This window comes from Hippoglossus hippoglossus, chromosome 5 (genome assembly GCF_009819705.1).
Source record: "Hippoglossus hippoglossus isolate fHipHip1 chromosome 5, fHipHip1.pri, whole genome shotgun sequence".
In the NCBI taxonomy this organism is placed as follows: Eukaryota; Metazoa; Chordata; class Actinopteri; order Pleuronectiformes; family Pleuronectidae; genus Hippoglossus; species Hippoglossus hippoglossus.
This window is the reverse complement of record NC_047155.1, coordinates 20682789-20700186: the sequence shown is the minus strand read 5'-3', so window position 1 is coordinate 20700186 and position 17398 is coordinate 20682789. Positions and strand designations below refer to the sequence as shown.

Below are 17398 nucleotides of genomic sequence, written 5' to 3'. Positions count from 1 at the left end.
TGACAAGCAGACAAACATAGCAACTAGCAGATAAAGAAACTAGATAGAACATAGTGAGCTAAATATTCAAATATTCATAAACTAAAATATAAGTTAGCAGAGAGATCACACCAGAGACATGGGGATTCACTGTAAATCTCACAAATGAAAAAAGGGGCTAAGTCTCTCCACTCACATCAACCATAGCTCTGGCATTTTACTAAAAATAGTAACTACCTATCACAGAACAGGCAACAACAAGTGAAAGGGAGGGAGAGACCAACAATAGATCTGAAAGGAATTTCATTTATCAGGCGCCGAGAAACAGGAATATGAATCAGTATGTTGAGGAGAGTCTCTTTAACTTCAAGGAAATAACAGTGATATTCTTGATAAACTTGTATATTCAGATATCTGCATCCTATATGTGAAAGAAGAACAGGTAGTGCCCCTCGAGCCCGTACAGCTGATAACACCCCAGCAAACATAACTGTTGGATGGTTACAAAATTGGGAGGAAACTATGTTATCTTTGGTCATTGTGCCAGGAAATAACTTATCTGATGAAATTCAAGGCTGAGCTCCACAATATCCACTGCCGAACCTTCTCAGCCTTTGCTGCATTCAGGCTCATACAGGGAGGAATGCAGGGCCGGTGCCATCAAACATACTTCAAAACATTCATGCATTGTTTTCTTGCATGTGAGGGAAACACATTGCTTGAAAACTAATTGCTTTATTGTTGCTATGACATTTTAAGTCATTTATAATGTCATAGCGTAGGCATGATATGTTCAGGTGCCGATCAGAAATATGGGGTATGAGAGCCGGGTGGTAAAAAGCACTCTACAAATCCTAACATAAAATCAAAATCCAACAAAGAGAATATACATGACCATGACAACTAATGCTAATCAGAAAGCTCAGTTCATTCATAGATCATAGTTAAGCAGCAAAGTTTTCTTATTTAAAAAAGGTCCAGTGTGTAAGATTTAGGTGAAAGGGATCTATTGGCAGAAATTGAACATAAAATAATCCTAGTGATGTTTTCACTAGTGTGTTTCATCTAAATTGTACGAATTGTTGTTTTCTTTACCCTAGAATTAGGTCTTTATATTTAAATACTGTATATTTACATCTGGAGCAGGTCTTCTCTAAGGAGGCCGCCATGTTTTTTACAGTAGCCCAGACTGGACAAACTAAACACCTTTTGAGTTTTTATGACAATTGAAGGCTTCAGGTTCTCTTTCATGCTTGGAAGGGGAGGATGTGAGGGGTAATCAGCTGCAACATGCAACTTAACCACTAGATGTAACTAAATTCTACACACTGAACCTTTAATAATGACTATAAAAAAAAGGTGGAGCAATTCAGTGAATCAATATAATACCCACTAATGAAAAACATCTAAAGGTTGATGTGCAAATAGACAAATAGTGACCACGGTGAAACTCTTGTTCCATTGTGTCCCCCATACCCTACAGTAAAATAGACGCCCTTTGCTGCACATCAGAAGACCTTCTCTAAATTTAGCGCTACACTTTCCCCCCTGGTTTGTTGACCCGGACATGATCCCACTCTAGAAACACACACAAGACAATCTGGACTTTGTCTTCAAACAGACAATATCCGTTGTCATATACTGAGGCTTGTGTCTTAAAGTTACAGTGCAGAGAAAACCCTCCTCAAACTGTTTGCTCTCTGACAGAATAAGACCAAGATCAAGTTAGAACGTGTCAGCAATTTATAAAATTAGCACATACTAATCACACCGTTGTGAACACGTCATCACCAGCTTCCACTTACATGTGTTCATGTGTTACCAAGAACTTTAGTCAATATATATCATTACAGTTTCCAGTAACCATCAGGCTGCTCGGTCTTCATTACTGATCGAGACAAACATCATGTGGCTACCAGCAACAGCTTTTCTTCAATCGTGCTGAATCACCCTCTCCGGTTAGGCCGGACACCAGAGCTACTTTTCTACCACATTATTTTAATGACATAACAAAAACCGGAGTGCAACGTTTGGTTCAGCCGTCGAGCTCAAGCCAAACTGGCAGTGAAGTGAGGAATCTTGCAGCACAAGACCCGATGAGTGCTGCTGGGAAATAATAACACACGGGACAAACCCCAACCTTTAAGGGAACATTTCACAGGCTGTGGGAGGAAGATATTGAGCTGTACAGGATGTGTCAACAAAACACGTCTGTGTGTTTATGATCGCACAACTTGCTCTCCCTCTCGTCTGGCACACACACACACACACAGCCCGAGGGTTGATTACTGTGTTACACGTGATGAAGCACCTCATCAATACAGCTGATATCCTCATGCCTTCTCTGATCAGTACATCCTGTGAAGATCTGACAGTGACGAGGTTTTCCACAGATCTGACTTGTAACATAGACATTTTATTTGACGTAAAAGACTGAATGACAAAGTCCTACTGTTAACTCACAATGCTGCATGGGTCAGAGACACCGTGAAGATTCAGATGATTTATTACTGTAATACATGATGTGCACCGGGTTATTGAAAAAACACAGCAGCACTGAAATTTGCTGTCTAGCTGTTCATTAAAGTGTGAAAACACAATTGTCAGCTGTCAAGACTGATGTGTACAAGCTCCATTACAGTTCATAATGGATGCGTGTGTATGGCAGTGAGGAAATGTACTGGACGTGTGTGCTAGTGCTCAGCCATTGTCCTCTGATGGATATGATCGTGCAGTCAAGATACGTTTCCCTGAGGCCATTTCCTGATGACCGACTGTAAGTGGTGCAGACCAGAACTCAGACCACTGAGACCACTGAGACACTGAACTCCACCCTGGACACATTTGCTATTTAACCTTTCACACATAAATAACCCTGATAACCCAGTATTGGCATCAGGACAGACGTTGTTGACCTGTTACATGTCAACACGCAATCAGTTTCTCTGCCAGATGGAAAATGCACAACACGCCATTTTAAATCGTGCAATAAAAACAAAGAAGAAATGAAAGAATGATTAAGCATTGGAGCTACGCACCCTTTAAGTTTGCTAGTGTAGATAATCACTGGAGAATGCTATTTGGGCAAAACTGAAAAAGATCAAGACCCTTTCCCATGAAAGCACCCAAACAGAACTTGATGTTCTTTTATATGGAATAAAAACCCCGGATCCTCTCAGCTGCACACACACCTACAACCTTCAGAACAGCAACAGTGACTCGTCTGTCAGAATTTCCCTGTGGTTTGGTGCATGTGGCAACTGGTTACAAACACTGCCAGCATTGCCCCGGCCTTGGTTTAATATCTCACTACTAGAAAACATCCACACACTGAACGCTCAGAGGCTGACCAGGAGCCTCTCACATTCCAGAGGGAAAGAGAGAGAGAGAGAGAGGAAGGGAGAGAGAGAGGAAGGGAGAGAGAGAGGAAGGGGGGGGGGGGGGGGGGGGGGGAGAGAGAGAGAGAGAGAGAGAGAGAGAGAGAGAGAGAGGGAGGAGGGTCTGACTTGGATTGGAACCAAGAAAGTCTTTTCCCAAATGTCCTTTCCCAGACATGCAGTACAAACCGTACTAACAGAACTAACAGCAAACCTATACTTACATGCTGCCTTACATGAACAAAACAAAACACACGTGGAAGCCCATTGGATTAGTTGCTCAGCACATACCATGGCACAAGCACTCGCACACACATAAACAATCACACGTTTGCACACACCTGCTCCTCCACAGCCACATCGTGCAGGGCCGGGGTGTCCCGTGGGCCTCGGATCCAGCTCAGTATCTGGCCCATGTTGGCTGAAAGTGCCTCCGACTGCGTTTGTGTGTGTGTGTGTGTGTGCGCGTGTGTCTATCAGCTCCTGCCTTGTCTGTCGGCTTGCAGCATGTTTCCAGCACGCAGGGCAGGGAGCGAGGAGAGAGAGAGAAGGGGAGGGCAGAGGGACCAAGGGGTGGGCGTGGCTGTGGAGCAGAGCAGAGCAGGGGCAAGGACCAGACGTGGAAGTCAGAAGAGGCTCTCTGGGCTATAAAGGGAAGTGAGCTGATCGTGGACTGACACCCTCTTGATGAGGGGGCCACATCTGAGCCGCTTCTCAGGGAAACAGATACATCACCAACACACACACACACAAGGGCATGCGTGCATAAGACTAAGAACACGTCTGCCTATGTGAAAAATTGATTTTCACCTCCTGTAAAACACCCCCCTTTTAATCTGACACACTGTCAACAAGCACACACCCAGATTCATGATGCAAGACAGGCCTTGTGCACACAAAGGCACAGAGACATGAACATAGTTACACACTTCTTATCGGCACGCAGCCGTAAGACACAGGTTGTGCAACTATCCCGGCTGACTAATTGCCTGTGAGAATAACAGGAGGGGCCCACACATTAGGTTTACATTACATCTGCATCATCTAATGGCCCAGAGAGACCAGGCTGAGCTGAAAGTGATCAGTCTTAAACCTCTGTGCCAGTAACATGACCTCTGAATGATTAAAGCCCATGTTATTTCAACATCTGGTCACACGGTCAGAATCGATCAATAGCTGCTGTCGGAGCCCAAGAAAACCCATCAGAGGCAAATGGGGCTCTCGCTCAGTCTGTTGACTGAGCGAGAGCAAAAACTGAAACTGAACAGAGCAGGAATGAAGGGAGTGTTTCGAGATTTCCCCAAGCCTACGGCATGGGTGTTGGCTTTCTGAACCCTCAACTACAATTTTTTGAAGACAGCGGTTTTATTTTAAACTTTATTTCAACCACATTCAGATTGGGATTCTGTAACACTTTCTGATAAGAAAAGACAGAAAGTGTAAGAAAATGCAGCCGAGGCTTTTGTGTATCGTTCCCATTGTTTTCATGTCTGCTAAAGTCCAGTGCAAAGTACAACTCCAGTTCCATCACTTGGGTTTATTGTGCGTCCCCTTGGGCCGGGCTTGGGTGGAGTGAGCAGACAATACTGTCTTAGAGTGAGTCACTGTGGTGCAATAATTCTGACAGCCAAGCCTTTCGCCTGCTAATAGCACACCTCAGCAAAATATGAAAATAATGTTCAAACCAGCCTGACACGAAACTCCAGTTTGCGCAGTGCAACGGTCGAGTGGTCTCTGAGGCCGTATGGAGACGAGAGCTGTCCCTTTAAACATGCCAAATATAATTCACTGCTACGACAACCTGCAATATCCCAGCACAGGGGCAATGTGATACCGAGACTGAGCGACGAGAAGCCACATCCATGTTGGATTTCTTCACCGGATTAAAACATGAACACGTTATAAACACACTCGCACATTTTCAAACAGAAAAATTGATTATAATCAAATGTAAATTATTTGACTATGTTGTTAAGCTTTTTTCTACTACTTGTGTTGCTGATATCTACTTAGGGATTTTTTTTTCAATGAATGTATTTTATTTTACCTTTTATAAATGTTCAAAATAAAATGAATTTAACCAAACTAAATAAATAGCTGTGTATATTATAAAACACTATTAAAATACACACTAGTATGTTGTGCTGATAAAATATGGAAGACATAATACAGAACTATTGAAGAAATTACATTTATTTTAATAAAATTGATGACACGTTCGTGTGTGTTCTGCTGAAGTTGCACGTGACGTGTACATTGTTACTCTGCAGGTTTTTTTTAACTATGAGGCAGCGGAGGGGGAGACAAAAATAAGACCTGAGGTGGAACAGACAGGTGCAAGCTGCTCTAAAAACAACAAATCACCTATTGCGCCGATGATTTGTGTCACTTATCATCCATGGGGGTTTAAAGTAACACTATGTAACTTTTGACGGTACAATGACTTTGAATAGTTTGTGATCTATCTAGTAATCTATATGATCTAGTGATCTATTATCTCGCTGTAGAATAAACCCCTATCTCGTGCCTTTATCTCACCCTTCTGGTAGCAATACACAGTACTATACTTCCTGCAGTGTAGTCTTGTCCTGACAATGTTAAAACTAAATTTCAGTAAAAACAATAAAATATCATTTGAAACGGGGGCCCTTTAAAAAAAATTTACTTCATGATAAATTTCACAGATATATTCATAACTGTGCTCAGAAGTCATGGAAAAATGATACACTTCTTATTTCTCTATAACTTGCCTGAGAGTCATGGGTTCAAAACAAACTGGGTTCAAGTTGCAGCCACAGCTCACCCAGTGATCCCATGCCAGAGTCATACTTCCTGTTTGCAAGCCCCATAGCATTATGGGAACAGTAGTTTCTCACTATAACTCCATGGTTCTTATGTTCCTGGAATATTGATATGGATTTGCCTTGGTTTAAAAACTTGACATATAAAAGGTGAAAGACAGGTTTATGGTCCATGGTGGTTTATAGCTTTGTGTGAGGGAGGTCACAGAGTCACACTGTGGGAAAACAATGCAGTTCAATCTGATGAGCCACTGTGCACAGACTTCATGGAATGAAGTCAAACGAGTCTACATTTTTCTCTTTTCTCTCCCAAACCCAGGCTCTATGTGAGTGTATTTAACATGTTAAGACTGTACATGTAACCAAATGGTCGCGCTTCCACGTGTTCACACAGACGTTTCCATCAAACCCACAGCCTGGCACATTCCCAAACTGAGAGACACACCTTTGGCAATGTGAAGTGCCAACAGAGCCAGCCTGCAGAACAAGCTGGTGCACCAACACGTCAGGTCTTGTTATATAACTCACCGAGCATCCACATGAACCTGTATCACCTGTGTGACGTGTGGTGGAGCCAACTTTACATTTGCACACAGAGGTTCAACCTGTGTGATGGAGACAAGTGATCACGATGAGCTATATGAAAGTGAATGAGGAGATACTAGATGTTGTCATCAACATATTTGTGTGCCGGTGTGTGGACACGAGTACGTATATGTAACTGGACACCTGTGCTAAACTGCAGCTCATCTCTATATTTAGGTGTCACACTACAGTCGCTGCTCTCTCCACCATGGTGGTTCAGACGTCTACACACTGTCACCACCTCACACGCTGCTTCACCTGCAGCGAGCTAGTACGCCAGCTAGTCGGGGGAATCTATGAATCATACACAACCATCAGGGCTGGCTCAGATTACAGTAAAAGGTTGTCAGCTACTAAATACAAATTCAGGTAATGGATTACATATGAATGTAATCTAATCTGGATACTTTTGGATTACTTCAAACAAAGGGGACCCTGCTTTTGACATTGGGGCCCTCAGCTTTAGAGCGACCGGCCTGAGGAGATGAGGCGAGCAGATTCACTGAGTTCTTTTAAATCGCCTCTTTAAAGCCCATTTTACAGACTTGCTTTTATGTAATGTCGTCTTCTTGTTCTTATTGCTCCTATTGATTTTATTTGTAATTGCTGCTTTTATGTGATGCTGTCATCAATATTTTTTGTATTTACTAATTGTCTTTATCAATGTTATTATTATTATCAGTAGTAGTAGTATTAGTATTATTTACTAGCTCAAATTGAGCTAAACCCCTCCCACATTTTATTCCTAACTAAGAAGGAGTCATAGCTTCAGCTTTTCTTCAGATTTCAAGTTCAGTTGGGTTTATTGCAGATACTGATATGCCAGGTTTGCACAAATTGCACTGGACATAGACGGTATTGTGTTGCACACATTAGATGTTGAAGTGATGGGGATTTTGTCCGGAATGGAGGCTGTTTTGGAGAAACTGCTGCTGCTTGAACCTTCCACCACAAAGTGGAGCACTTGTCTATAAAACCCTGTAAGTCACATACTCATTAGATAACAGTGTTAGTTATGATGAAGAAAGGATAAGTGGTATAAAGGATGGATGGACATTTATGTTAATTAGAAACTATCAGATTTCAGAAATCATTAAATCCTCAACAATAAAACTTTAATCTAATAAGATTATTTTATCTGGACTGATTTTAGTTACTTACTTTATAATCTGATTACATACAATCTTTTAAATGTTAAAATTATTACAGGTCAGGAAAGAGTATATTGTAGTGGTGAAATGCTGAATTTAATCTCAGTACAATGATTTACATTTACATGAAGATTAGGACAAAATCCTTGTAAAGATAAACACGATACAAAGAAAAAATCTTTTCACTAAGAAAAGTAAGTAAGTAAACAAGTAGCTCTTAAGATTCAGAAAAGAATCACTGATAGACAAAGTAAATGTTGTTTTTGGAAGATGATCAGTACCTTAAATTACCAAGGTACAGAGGTTTGATGTTTAACGTGGCTCTCGCCTCCTCGAGAGCAAACACAAACAACGTTCCCAGGCTGCAGCTTTACAGACAAACGGCTCTTATCTGAGGAAACAGCGTTACTGCACGACCGCACTCAGCAGAGGGAGACAAACACTCACTCTCGTTTTCCTTCCGGTATGTACAGCAAACCGGCTCAGGCATATAATCTGAGAACAATATGCACTAATCTACTCTGACACAGGTACAACATGTTACACATTCCTCAGCTGTGGCTGCATTGTAAGGCCTCCCGATTACACCACACAATACAATCTACATGTGAATAAGAGTTTTCATTCACATGTAGAAAGTAGATTTTATACAGTTTCTCATGAAAACTATATGAAACCAATAAGTTAATCTTTGGCATGTATACCACAGCCTTATCTGCTTTAGGTTGTGGTCACTCTAAGGTTCAGAATCGGGAGTGTTTCCTAGTATTACATAATGTTAGTTATCTGTGTTGACATAGAGATACAAAGCAGTGAACACAGTGAACTGGAGAACATTTCTTAAATCAGTCCCAAAAAGATTTTTCTGAAGACATCAGGGAGTTCGTCTGTGAGAGAAATGTAGAAGGTGGAGGCTGTACCTTGCCATAGCAGTGAGCCACCGGGGGATAGTAGGCTGAAGACCTGTTACTATGTCGGACGTCAAGTGGGGAGGAAGCTGCTCCTTTTTGCTACATGCACAAACATACACACACACACATACCAGCATGTTATTGTAAAAGCAAAGGCTTCAAACAAGTTATTTTGCCATTAAATTCAATGGAAGGGATGGAACGGATGCTATGATTACAAGCTATTGTGTTGGTGGATTACACATTTAACATCTGGCGAAAAATGTTTCATGTACAAGTCGGAAAATCCTAATGTTTTTTTTGCTTTTTAAACTGTTGAAAAAAGTCTAATATCACAAAATGAAGCAAATCAAAATGCAGGTTAGTATTTGAGGCATTATTCTCAGCAGTCTAATGAATAATAACTATAGGTTTTGGACAGATACAACTTATAAGTACAAGTTACTGTTGTATGACTAACAATGCTGCTCTGTCCATGCCATGCAATATATTTGAATGTTTCAACACGTTTAATATTGTCTGAAATATATTTAAAACAAGTTGAAACAGTCACAAAACACTGCAGTGTGTTTCACATCTGATCCTCAGCTTGAGTCTAATTCAAACCTGAGTGTGTGTAAAGCTTATCTCAATTCAAACACGCACACACCCTTATGTTCACTGCAAATACTGTGTGTGACAGAATGTGGGCAAAGCCCAACTTGCATGTACTTACTATCAAATCAAAAGTTATCATTACGCAGCCTATGCCAAGTTTAGAGCGCAGTCATCAGAGCTGATACTCTTTCAGACTAGTTCTGCAGGTTTTTAATGCAGCGATAGCACACATGCAGTGTCTCTACAGGTTCTAAAACTGACTTGAGTTATTCAAAGTTTATCGCCAGAGGGTCAAACAAGAGAAAAGAGGAGGAGGAGGAGAGAGAAAGGATTTAGGCTACTTACAAGGCTCATCCAGTACGCTGCATACGCCATGATGGACCAGCAGCAGAGTGAACATGAGAGAAGGAAAGCTTCCACCCAGCCGTGCCACTCTCTCCAGACCAAAGCACAAGATGTGCACTGTCAAGCCTCCCAAAACCTCTGACACAGCGATGCCACTCCCCACTGCACTCTGCAGGTGACTATGGTGGTGTCTGAGCTGCACTCTTCCTCTGACTCAGTGAGCTTACAGTCAACAGAGAAAATCACTCTTAACCAGCAAATATTACTGGAGCTGAGCCAGACATTTCTCAAGAAGTGAACTATTATCTGAGAGCCACCACCCCCACTCCCATTACCACACACACACACACACACACATACACACACTGAAAGAGAAAGAGAGAGAGATTTCCTGAGGAAACTACTAATGTGATTGTCCCCAGCTCAACTGTTGAGGGGGGTTGGTCAAAATACTTTGAGCCTGATGCTGCTGCGGTTTACAGCACTGGGCATAAAAACTGCACACACACAAACTGCACACAAACACACACACACACACATCTCTTCAGCCACTGTTAACCCCCGATTATTGATCCTGAATTATACTTCAAACCATGTTGATCGATGCATTAAGCCCCTGCACACACACACACACACACACACCAGATCAACCACAGCACTCTGACTGGATTCAAGCTGGGAGTGGTTTTTTTGACGTCAGGAATGTGATTTCAAAACTTTATTTTGCAGGTTGAATTACTTTGACGCAACCAGCCTCGTTTATCTGGGTCTTGAGCATGAACATGACAGGTTCCCTCTCCTTTGTACACGTGGAATCACAGAGGGTTAGAAAGTGTCGCCCCACTTGTGTCCATGCGAGGGTTTCTGGAGCTTTTTGCATCATCAAAAAACATTTCCTGAACGCGAAGCCCGCGAGGCAAAGAAAAGGTGTGAACTCACCTCCTGGGCCTCCTTCTCCTTCTCCTCCTGCGGGTGTTTGTGGTGACCGTGGCTTCTCTTCTTGTGTGGCATCTTGACACTTTTCACCGCTCCGTGTGCGTCCTCGCTCCTCTGAAGCAGAAACAGGCTGATCTGCGCCTCTGGAGACAAAACACTTGGCCCCTCCCGCTGGGGAAACTTTGATGAGGGCTCCAGATGACTGATGGAGGTTCTGGTTGGCTCGGGCAGATTGTTTAGTACCAGCTACGTGCGTTTATAAATGTGCGTGTGAGATCTTGCTTCATCAGATCCATGTTCCCACTGTGATGATCCACACTGGTGTCGTCAAACAACAGGACCCACTGTAGCTCAACACGTGTGTGTGGTCTGTGTGGATGTAGCTGTACAGATATGCACAGACCCAGTGGAAGTTATGTCTCTGCTTGAATCAAACATGCAGCACTTGAAGAACACGAGCGACTCATTTTTTATTTTTGCTACGAGGAGGACACACCCTCACAGCTCGGGGAAGAGTTGACTCACCGCTCATGTTGTTTATCCTTCTTCTCCTCTTTCAGCTGCTTCATCTGTGAGAAGTACAACGCTGCCCCCCGGCGGCCAAAAGATGTCACTGTCCCAGTCAACACAAAGCCACGGCAGATTCACATGAACAGAAGAGCTGATGCAACTTTCTTTTTAAACATCAAATCAAATCAATATTTCTCATCTATCTGTCTATCTGTCTATCTATCTATCTATCTATCTATCTATCTATCTATCTATCTATCTATCTATTTAACTATCTATCTATCTATCTATCTATCTATCCATCCATCCATCCATCCATCCATCCATCCATCCATCCATCTATCTATCTATCTATCTATTTAACTATCTGTCTGCCTGTCTGTCTGTCTGTCTGTCTGCCTGTCTAGATATATATATATATATATATATATATATATATATATATATATATATATATATATATATATATATATAATAATCAGTACTGAAGAAAAGAATCATCTTATCATTTAGCTGCAGCCCAGTCTTTAAAAGCACTCAGCTAGATGTTTGTCATGTCTCCTGTGTCGGCCTAATATTAAATCGGTACTACAAATATATTTCTGTCTGCTTTAAGTTGATCAATGTATAATAATGATGATTAAAAAATGACAATAAAGTATAGTATAATATGGTATATGGATACAGGGGCTATATTCCTCCTGCAGCCGCCACAGGTTTGGCTCCGACCAGGCCTTTTGTTGTGTTCTCCCCACTCTCTCTTCTCACGCTTGAACTGTCCTGTCAATGAAAGCAAAATGCCCCAAAAATATCTGAATAAATATAATAGATTCATGTAGATATATCAGGTAAAGGGATGGGAGGATACGGATAGTCTACAATCTACTTCATCCTGCAGTGGTCTAGTATATTCTGAAACTTACTTGGAGTCATGAGCCTGTAAACCTTAAATATTTTGTTTATAAATTCACTGAACTATTGCTGTTTTAATTTCTTTAATTTACTGTTTTCGTCTCTCCTCCGTCTCCTTTTCTCTTCCCTCTAACCCCTCTCGCCTCCCTTTTTCTTGTCTTTTCTAATTATTATACGAATAGTGTTTGAATTCTCTGCCAGATGGTCAGTCTGTGTTCCTGTTTGGGCGTGGTGTCCGGTTCTGCCACCATCACTGCTGCACAGAACATCAATCAACCTACTTTACAGTAACTATGCTTTGGCTGGATTTTAGTCTTGCTTGTACTTTGAATCTGTTTGTTACCTGGACCTGACCTGCTAACCTCTTGTGCTCGGGGTCACCTGCTTGCTTCCTGGCAGGCAGCCCACCCAGCAGCCCACCTGATCAGCACACTAATGCTCACTCTGCCTCGTCCTACCTTGAGTAGCTTTTATTTTTTGAGGGGTGGACCCTCTGGACCCTGTATTTTGAGTGTACCATCATTTATTGTTGAAGTTAGCCCTGTCAGCACTAGACCATCTTATCAGCAGATCATCTTTTGTATAAAGACGTTTGCTTTTTATCTAAAATGACCTACATCGTGCTTGTGTTCTGCTCTTTGAGTCCAAAAAACCATCAACTAGTAAATAACATATGTTTCAATAAACCATTGACCTGTGGATATCATTTTGATAGTGATGTGTTACAATAGATGATCACATTTGTGGAACTCTTTCGTACTCCGTCAGTTAATTGATAACATGAACATCTTTAAACATCAGTGGTATATTTAGTATCAGAATAACAATACTGATTGAAATGATGTGAAAAGATCATTGTGGTTCAGCAAAAAAGTTTCCAGAACAAAAGCAAATTAAATTCATCACTGAGATTCATTTCCTGTCTGATGCCTGAGGCTCTTTCATTATCCCTTATCTCTGTCTTTGGGCGCTGGCGACCTCGATGTCGGTGCTACACGGCGGAGGAAGCAGGTGACTCGCATGTTTGAATGAGAGCCGACAGTGTCCGTCACTGCGATGCCCTTCAGAGTCCACGTGACCTTCCCCCCTCCTGATAACAGTATGAACGTCCCCACATCCATTAACTGTCACCTCAGTCTATCACCTGCAAAGTGATGCCAATCTGACTGACACCACAGAGACATTTTTACAGCACCCTCTGATAACAGCTGACATTTGTCCTGAGTTAACTGAGCTCTGGTGACACGAATGAATTAAATTCTTAACCTTTGCTGTGCTTTCCCCCCCGAGTGTTACTCATATTGTCAGTGAGGGAAACATTTGGGCTATTCTGCAGACAGCGCACTGTTGTAGCCTGAATTAGCCTCTGAAGACTTCTTAATGACTGACTCAAACATTTAAATCTACACAAAACGTTTAGTAAAACTGTCGGAAAATTAAATAAGCTTTAGACACAAATAACTAAGTTAGAAGCATCTCTCTGGTTCAGGATTCAGCTGCCAGAAATGTGGTTTCATTGAAAGGGGCCACATCACATATATCTGAGCATCAATGCATTATCTCCTTTATATTTATATTTATATTTTGATTTAAAAATGTTAAAGAAAAATTTAATCACGACGCAGTCTGGTCCGAGAATATATTATAGAAATAAACCCTTATTCCCAGTCTCAGAAGGTTTTTCTCTCTCTCTCTCTCTCTCTCTCTCTCTCTCTCTCTCTCTCTCTCTCTCTCTCTCTCTCTCTCTGTGTGTGTGTGTGTGTGTGTGTGTGTGTTGGGGGAAACATGACGTATGTGTATTTAGCAGTGTTCTGTTTTCTGGTTCGTGCCTGTATCTGTTTTGGAAATGTTCATTATAAGTTCATTCATATGTTGAACTTAACCTTATGATGTGCTTTGAATTGAAATATATATTTTGACTCTACTGTTTGGAAACTTACATTCCTTCTCGAATTTTCTCATTAAGTCTCCTTTGGATACCTTTACAGGTAGAAAAAACGTTAACGTCTGTAATGTAAATGTCTGTAAACTGTAATATCGTTGAGAATTACTGCATGTTTTAAATACAACCTCATATGCCTTGTCATCAGACATTTTATAATTTATACATAATTTTACACACATGGCCACATAATTCATAATGATAATTAATATTTACTATCATTGAAAGCTTGAGTGGGTTTGATCTAACTTGTTAAAATATTTGTTTAATTTAGCACCGATCTGACTAAGGCAAATTAAAAAGAAAACTCACTGCATCTCTGACATATATAAAAAAAACTAGTTTTTATTGAAAAGTACTGTGACTAGTGAGTAGTGATCTATGTGATTCATCCACAGTGTCAGTGAAGAGGGGGGGGGGGGGGGGTTGGCATGGTGATCGTGTCCTTGTCGTGTCACAGGCAACAGATTTTCTCCGCAGGGCGGGTGAGTGATACGGGAATGTATGAATCATGTTCACCAGTATAATACTATATTTCTCTTTTACTTCACAATGGGTTTCATGATTATTATAGACTACAGGGTAATGCTATGACAGCCCGTTTCATATGATCATACCTTTCATATGATTTTAATACCAAAACATTTGAACATTATCTCTCTTCTTTATATTGAATTACATTTTTTTAATTTTAAAATATAATATCTTATAAACTATATAATATATAGTAAACAATCTAATACTGTAAAATGTTGGTGAACCATAAATGTACTCTGATATCAAGAGGAAGTGCGGCTGAAGTCTTCCATCCATTTACTTCACCTTATTGATTTTGGATGAATTAGTGTCTGTCGAGGTGGCTCCGTGTCACTTTGGCTTCATGTGCGTCATCCTCCTGCTAAAAGCAAGTACTTTCCTTCAGCCTCCGTCTCCGGAGCTGGAAAATAATTAGCTGAAAAAAACACGGAAAGACCTCTGACCTCATTTGACGAAACTCATGGTGTGTATTGGTTTTGTGTGTTTTTTTTGTGTGTGTGTGTGTGTGTGTGTGTGTGTGTGTGTGTGTGTGTGTGTGTGTGTGTGTGTGTTCTCAGTGGAATAAGGAAGGCTGGACGTGTGATCTCAGGCCACCACAGTGAGCTACACCTCACAGCACAGAGATAAGAACAGAAGATGTTGAGAATCAGCGAAACATAAAGTCAAAGATTCCGTGCTTTGTAATGAAACTACATCCTGAGGCTAGTGTCCATCCGGCTGATATTCCTGCAGCTCCCCAGCTGTGTGTGTGTGTGTGTGTGTCTGTGTGTGTTCCTGAGTGTGTGCTTTGGTCAAAGCAAACAGCCGTTGCTAGGTAAAGGTGGATTATATTGCAGATCTGGTGCAGACCTGTTTGCACACAGCCAGATGAACAAAGGTATTAGACATCATCAGTTCACACAAGTTTAACTCACAATGACTAACAAGCCCATTCTGCATTCTGGACAAACACTGTCCATCTGAATTAAACTGTATGATGCTGCTCTTATTGTCGTGTTTGTTTGCACCTATACACTTTGTCTCAGATGAACTTCAGCCATACACCACCTCCTTTGTGTCCAGGAGGAAAAAAATAACCTCCTCTCTTACGACACCTCTATCTGTGGATTCAATCAGAGCACGCCGCCCACTGCTCCCATCACGAAACAACTTGAACAGAGCCGGAGGTTGTCAAAATTAACAGCCCGCAATCACTGATTGACAAAACACATTCCTTTTTTTTACATTTCAGTTGGAAAAAAACCAACGTAGATTTCTAAATGAAGGACAAAATTTCCAATCCATATTTATATGTTTTGACGTTATTAACCAGCAGTTGTTACACCACAAGGAGTTTTATATCAGTTTGATGACAGGAGACACCAACATTCATGATGCAAAACCCTCCAGTGGTTCCCTCATTCAAAACTGTATGTTTTACATCATCCCTGACTTACAATTATCACTCCTATTTCTCACAAAGTTGAGAAAAAACATTTTTAATACGGCGACTTAGATAATAGTTAATAAAAGAGTTTGTGATATGTGAATATTTTATCTGCAGTTAATGTCATGTCATCTCCAAATAATAATAATAAATAATGAATCGTGACTGTAAAAATACATTACTTCACACGGCTCATTGGAATATTTACCTATAATGTATGTGACTTCAGTCTTGTAACCCTTCTGTCCACTGATTTAAATAATTTGAATATTTGTACAGCTACAGATATTGTACATGTATCTCAGTAGTACAACGATCAATACAGCTGCCAACTTATACAGACATGAACAAATATATGAAGATTTTGAAGAAGACTTATTGAGAATAACATATCAACAACGACAGTGGTAACTGTGATTTAGTACATCTACAAAGTAGTAAAGTTGGATTCAGTTGTACTTTACGTGTGTATTTTCATTTTGTGTTACAGTACAGTATGTTTCTAGAATACTTATTTCTGTGGAAGCACTACTTCACACCTCCGCCATATTGTTACTTCATTAAAGCACAAGTTCACTTTCTAAAAGTCCATATCAACACCTTGGTCATGTGCTCATGAACACTAAAAGGGGTTTTCTCAACTGTAATGCTTCCCCCTGTTGTTTCCTCTAAAAATATATTTTCCTCAAGTAATTTACTGTAAATAATGTTGGACAAAATCCATTTTCCCTGTTCTGTGTAGAAATGTGAACAATAATAAGAAGCAGCCTATGACAAATCAAATTAATAGCTTCCAAGGGTGCAGTCTTTTTACTACAAAATTTCCTTTTGTTACCATCCTTTCACCGCAGCTCAGCACAGAATACGATGCAAACTCTATTTATCTAATTCAGACTCCTGGAGCCTCACGAGCTTAAATAAACTGGAAAACATGTTTTGTTCCGCCTTGTCTTGAAGTGACAGCACACCACAGTGATGTTTACATGGATGAGATGAACAGGAGAAATGGTTAATACAATCAAAACCTGCATGGGCAACTCATTATTAGACAGACTTTGAACATATCCATTGAAATTGCTCATACATCTCCAGCTCCACACTGCTGCCACACATGGAGCGTTTACTGTGAATGTGCACGTTTGTTCTTGGCACAGTATTTTGGACCAAATATAAACAAACCAAAAGAGAAAAAGCCTCCCTGAGACCCTAAAAGCAGCCTGTAAAAGCTCAAACAGCTGCGACCAGCCGAGGACACTGAAGAACTAAAAGCTTCAGGGTCTCAACCTGTGAACACAATACACTCTCCTCCTCCAGCTCAGGGTGCACTTCCATATTAACAGGGACCATTCTGCTGCATAACAGGCTGCATTATTTCTGACGTAGAGAAGA

General features: G+C 40.9%; 1 protein-coding gene across 7 annotated transcripts in view; it reads right to left on the bottom strand.

Moving 5' to 3' along the window:
- Positions 1–11088, bottom strand: part of cast (calpastatin) — a 38345-nt gene extending 27257 nt beyond the window's left edge. For 3 of the 7 annotated variants that reach the window (XM_034584826.1, XM_034584827.1, XM_034584830.1), the window contains exon 1: positions 3698–3879. In XM_034584826.1, coding sequence (XP_034440717.1) covers positions 3698–3772 — 75 coding nt within the window. In that variant the 5' untranslated portion in view covers positions 3773–3879. Of the gene's footprint in view, positions 1–3697; positions 3881–10685 lie in introns of those variants that run through there. The other 4 variants (XM_034584829.1, XM_034584831.1, XM_034584832.1 and 1 more) reach the window with 4 other exon arrangements.
- Between the last annotated feature and the right edge of the window lie 6310 nt (positions 11089–17398).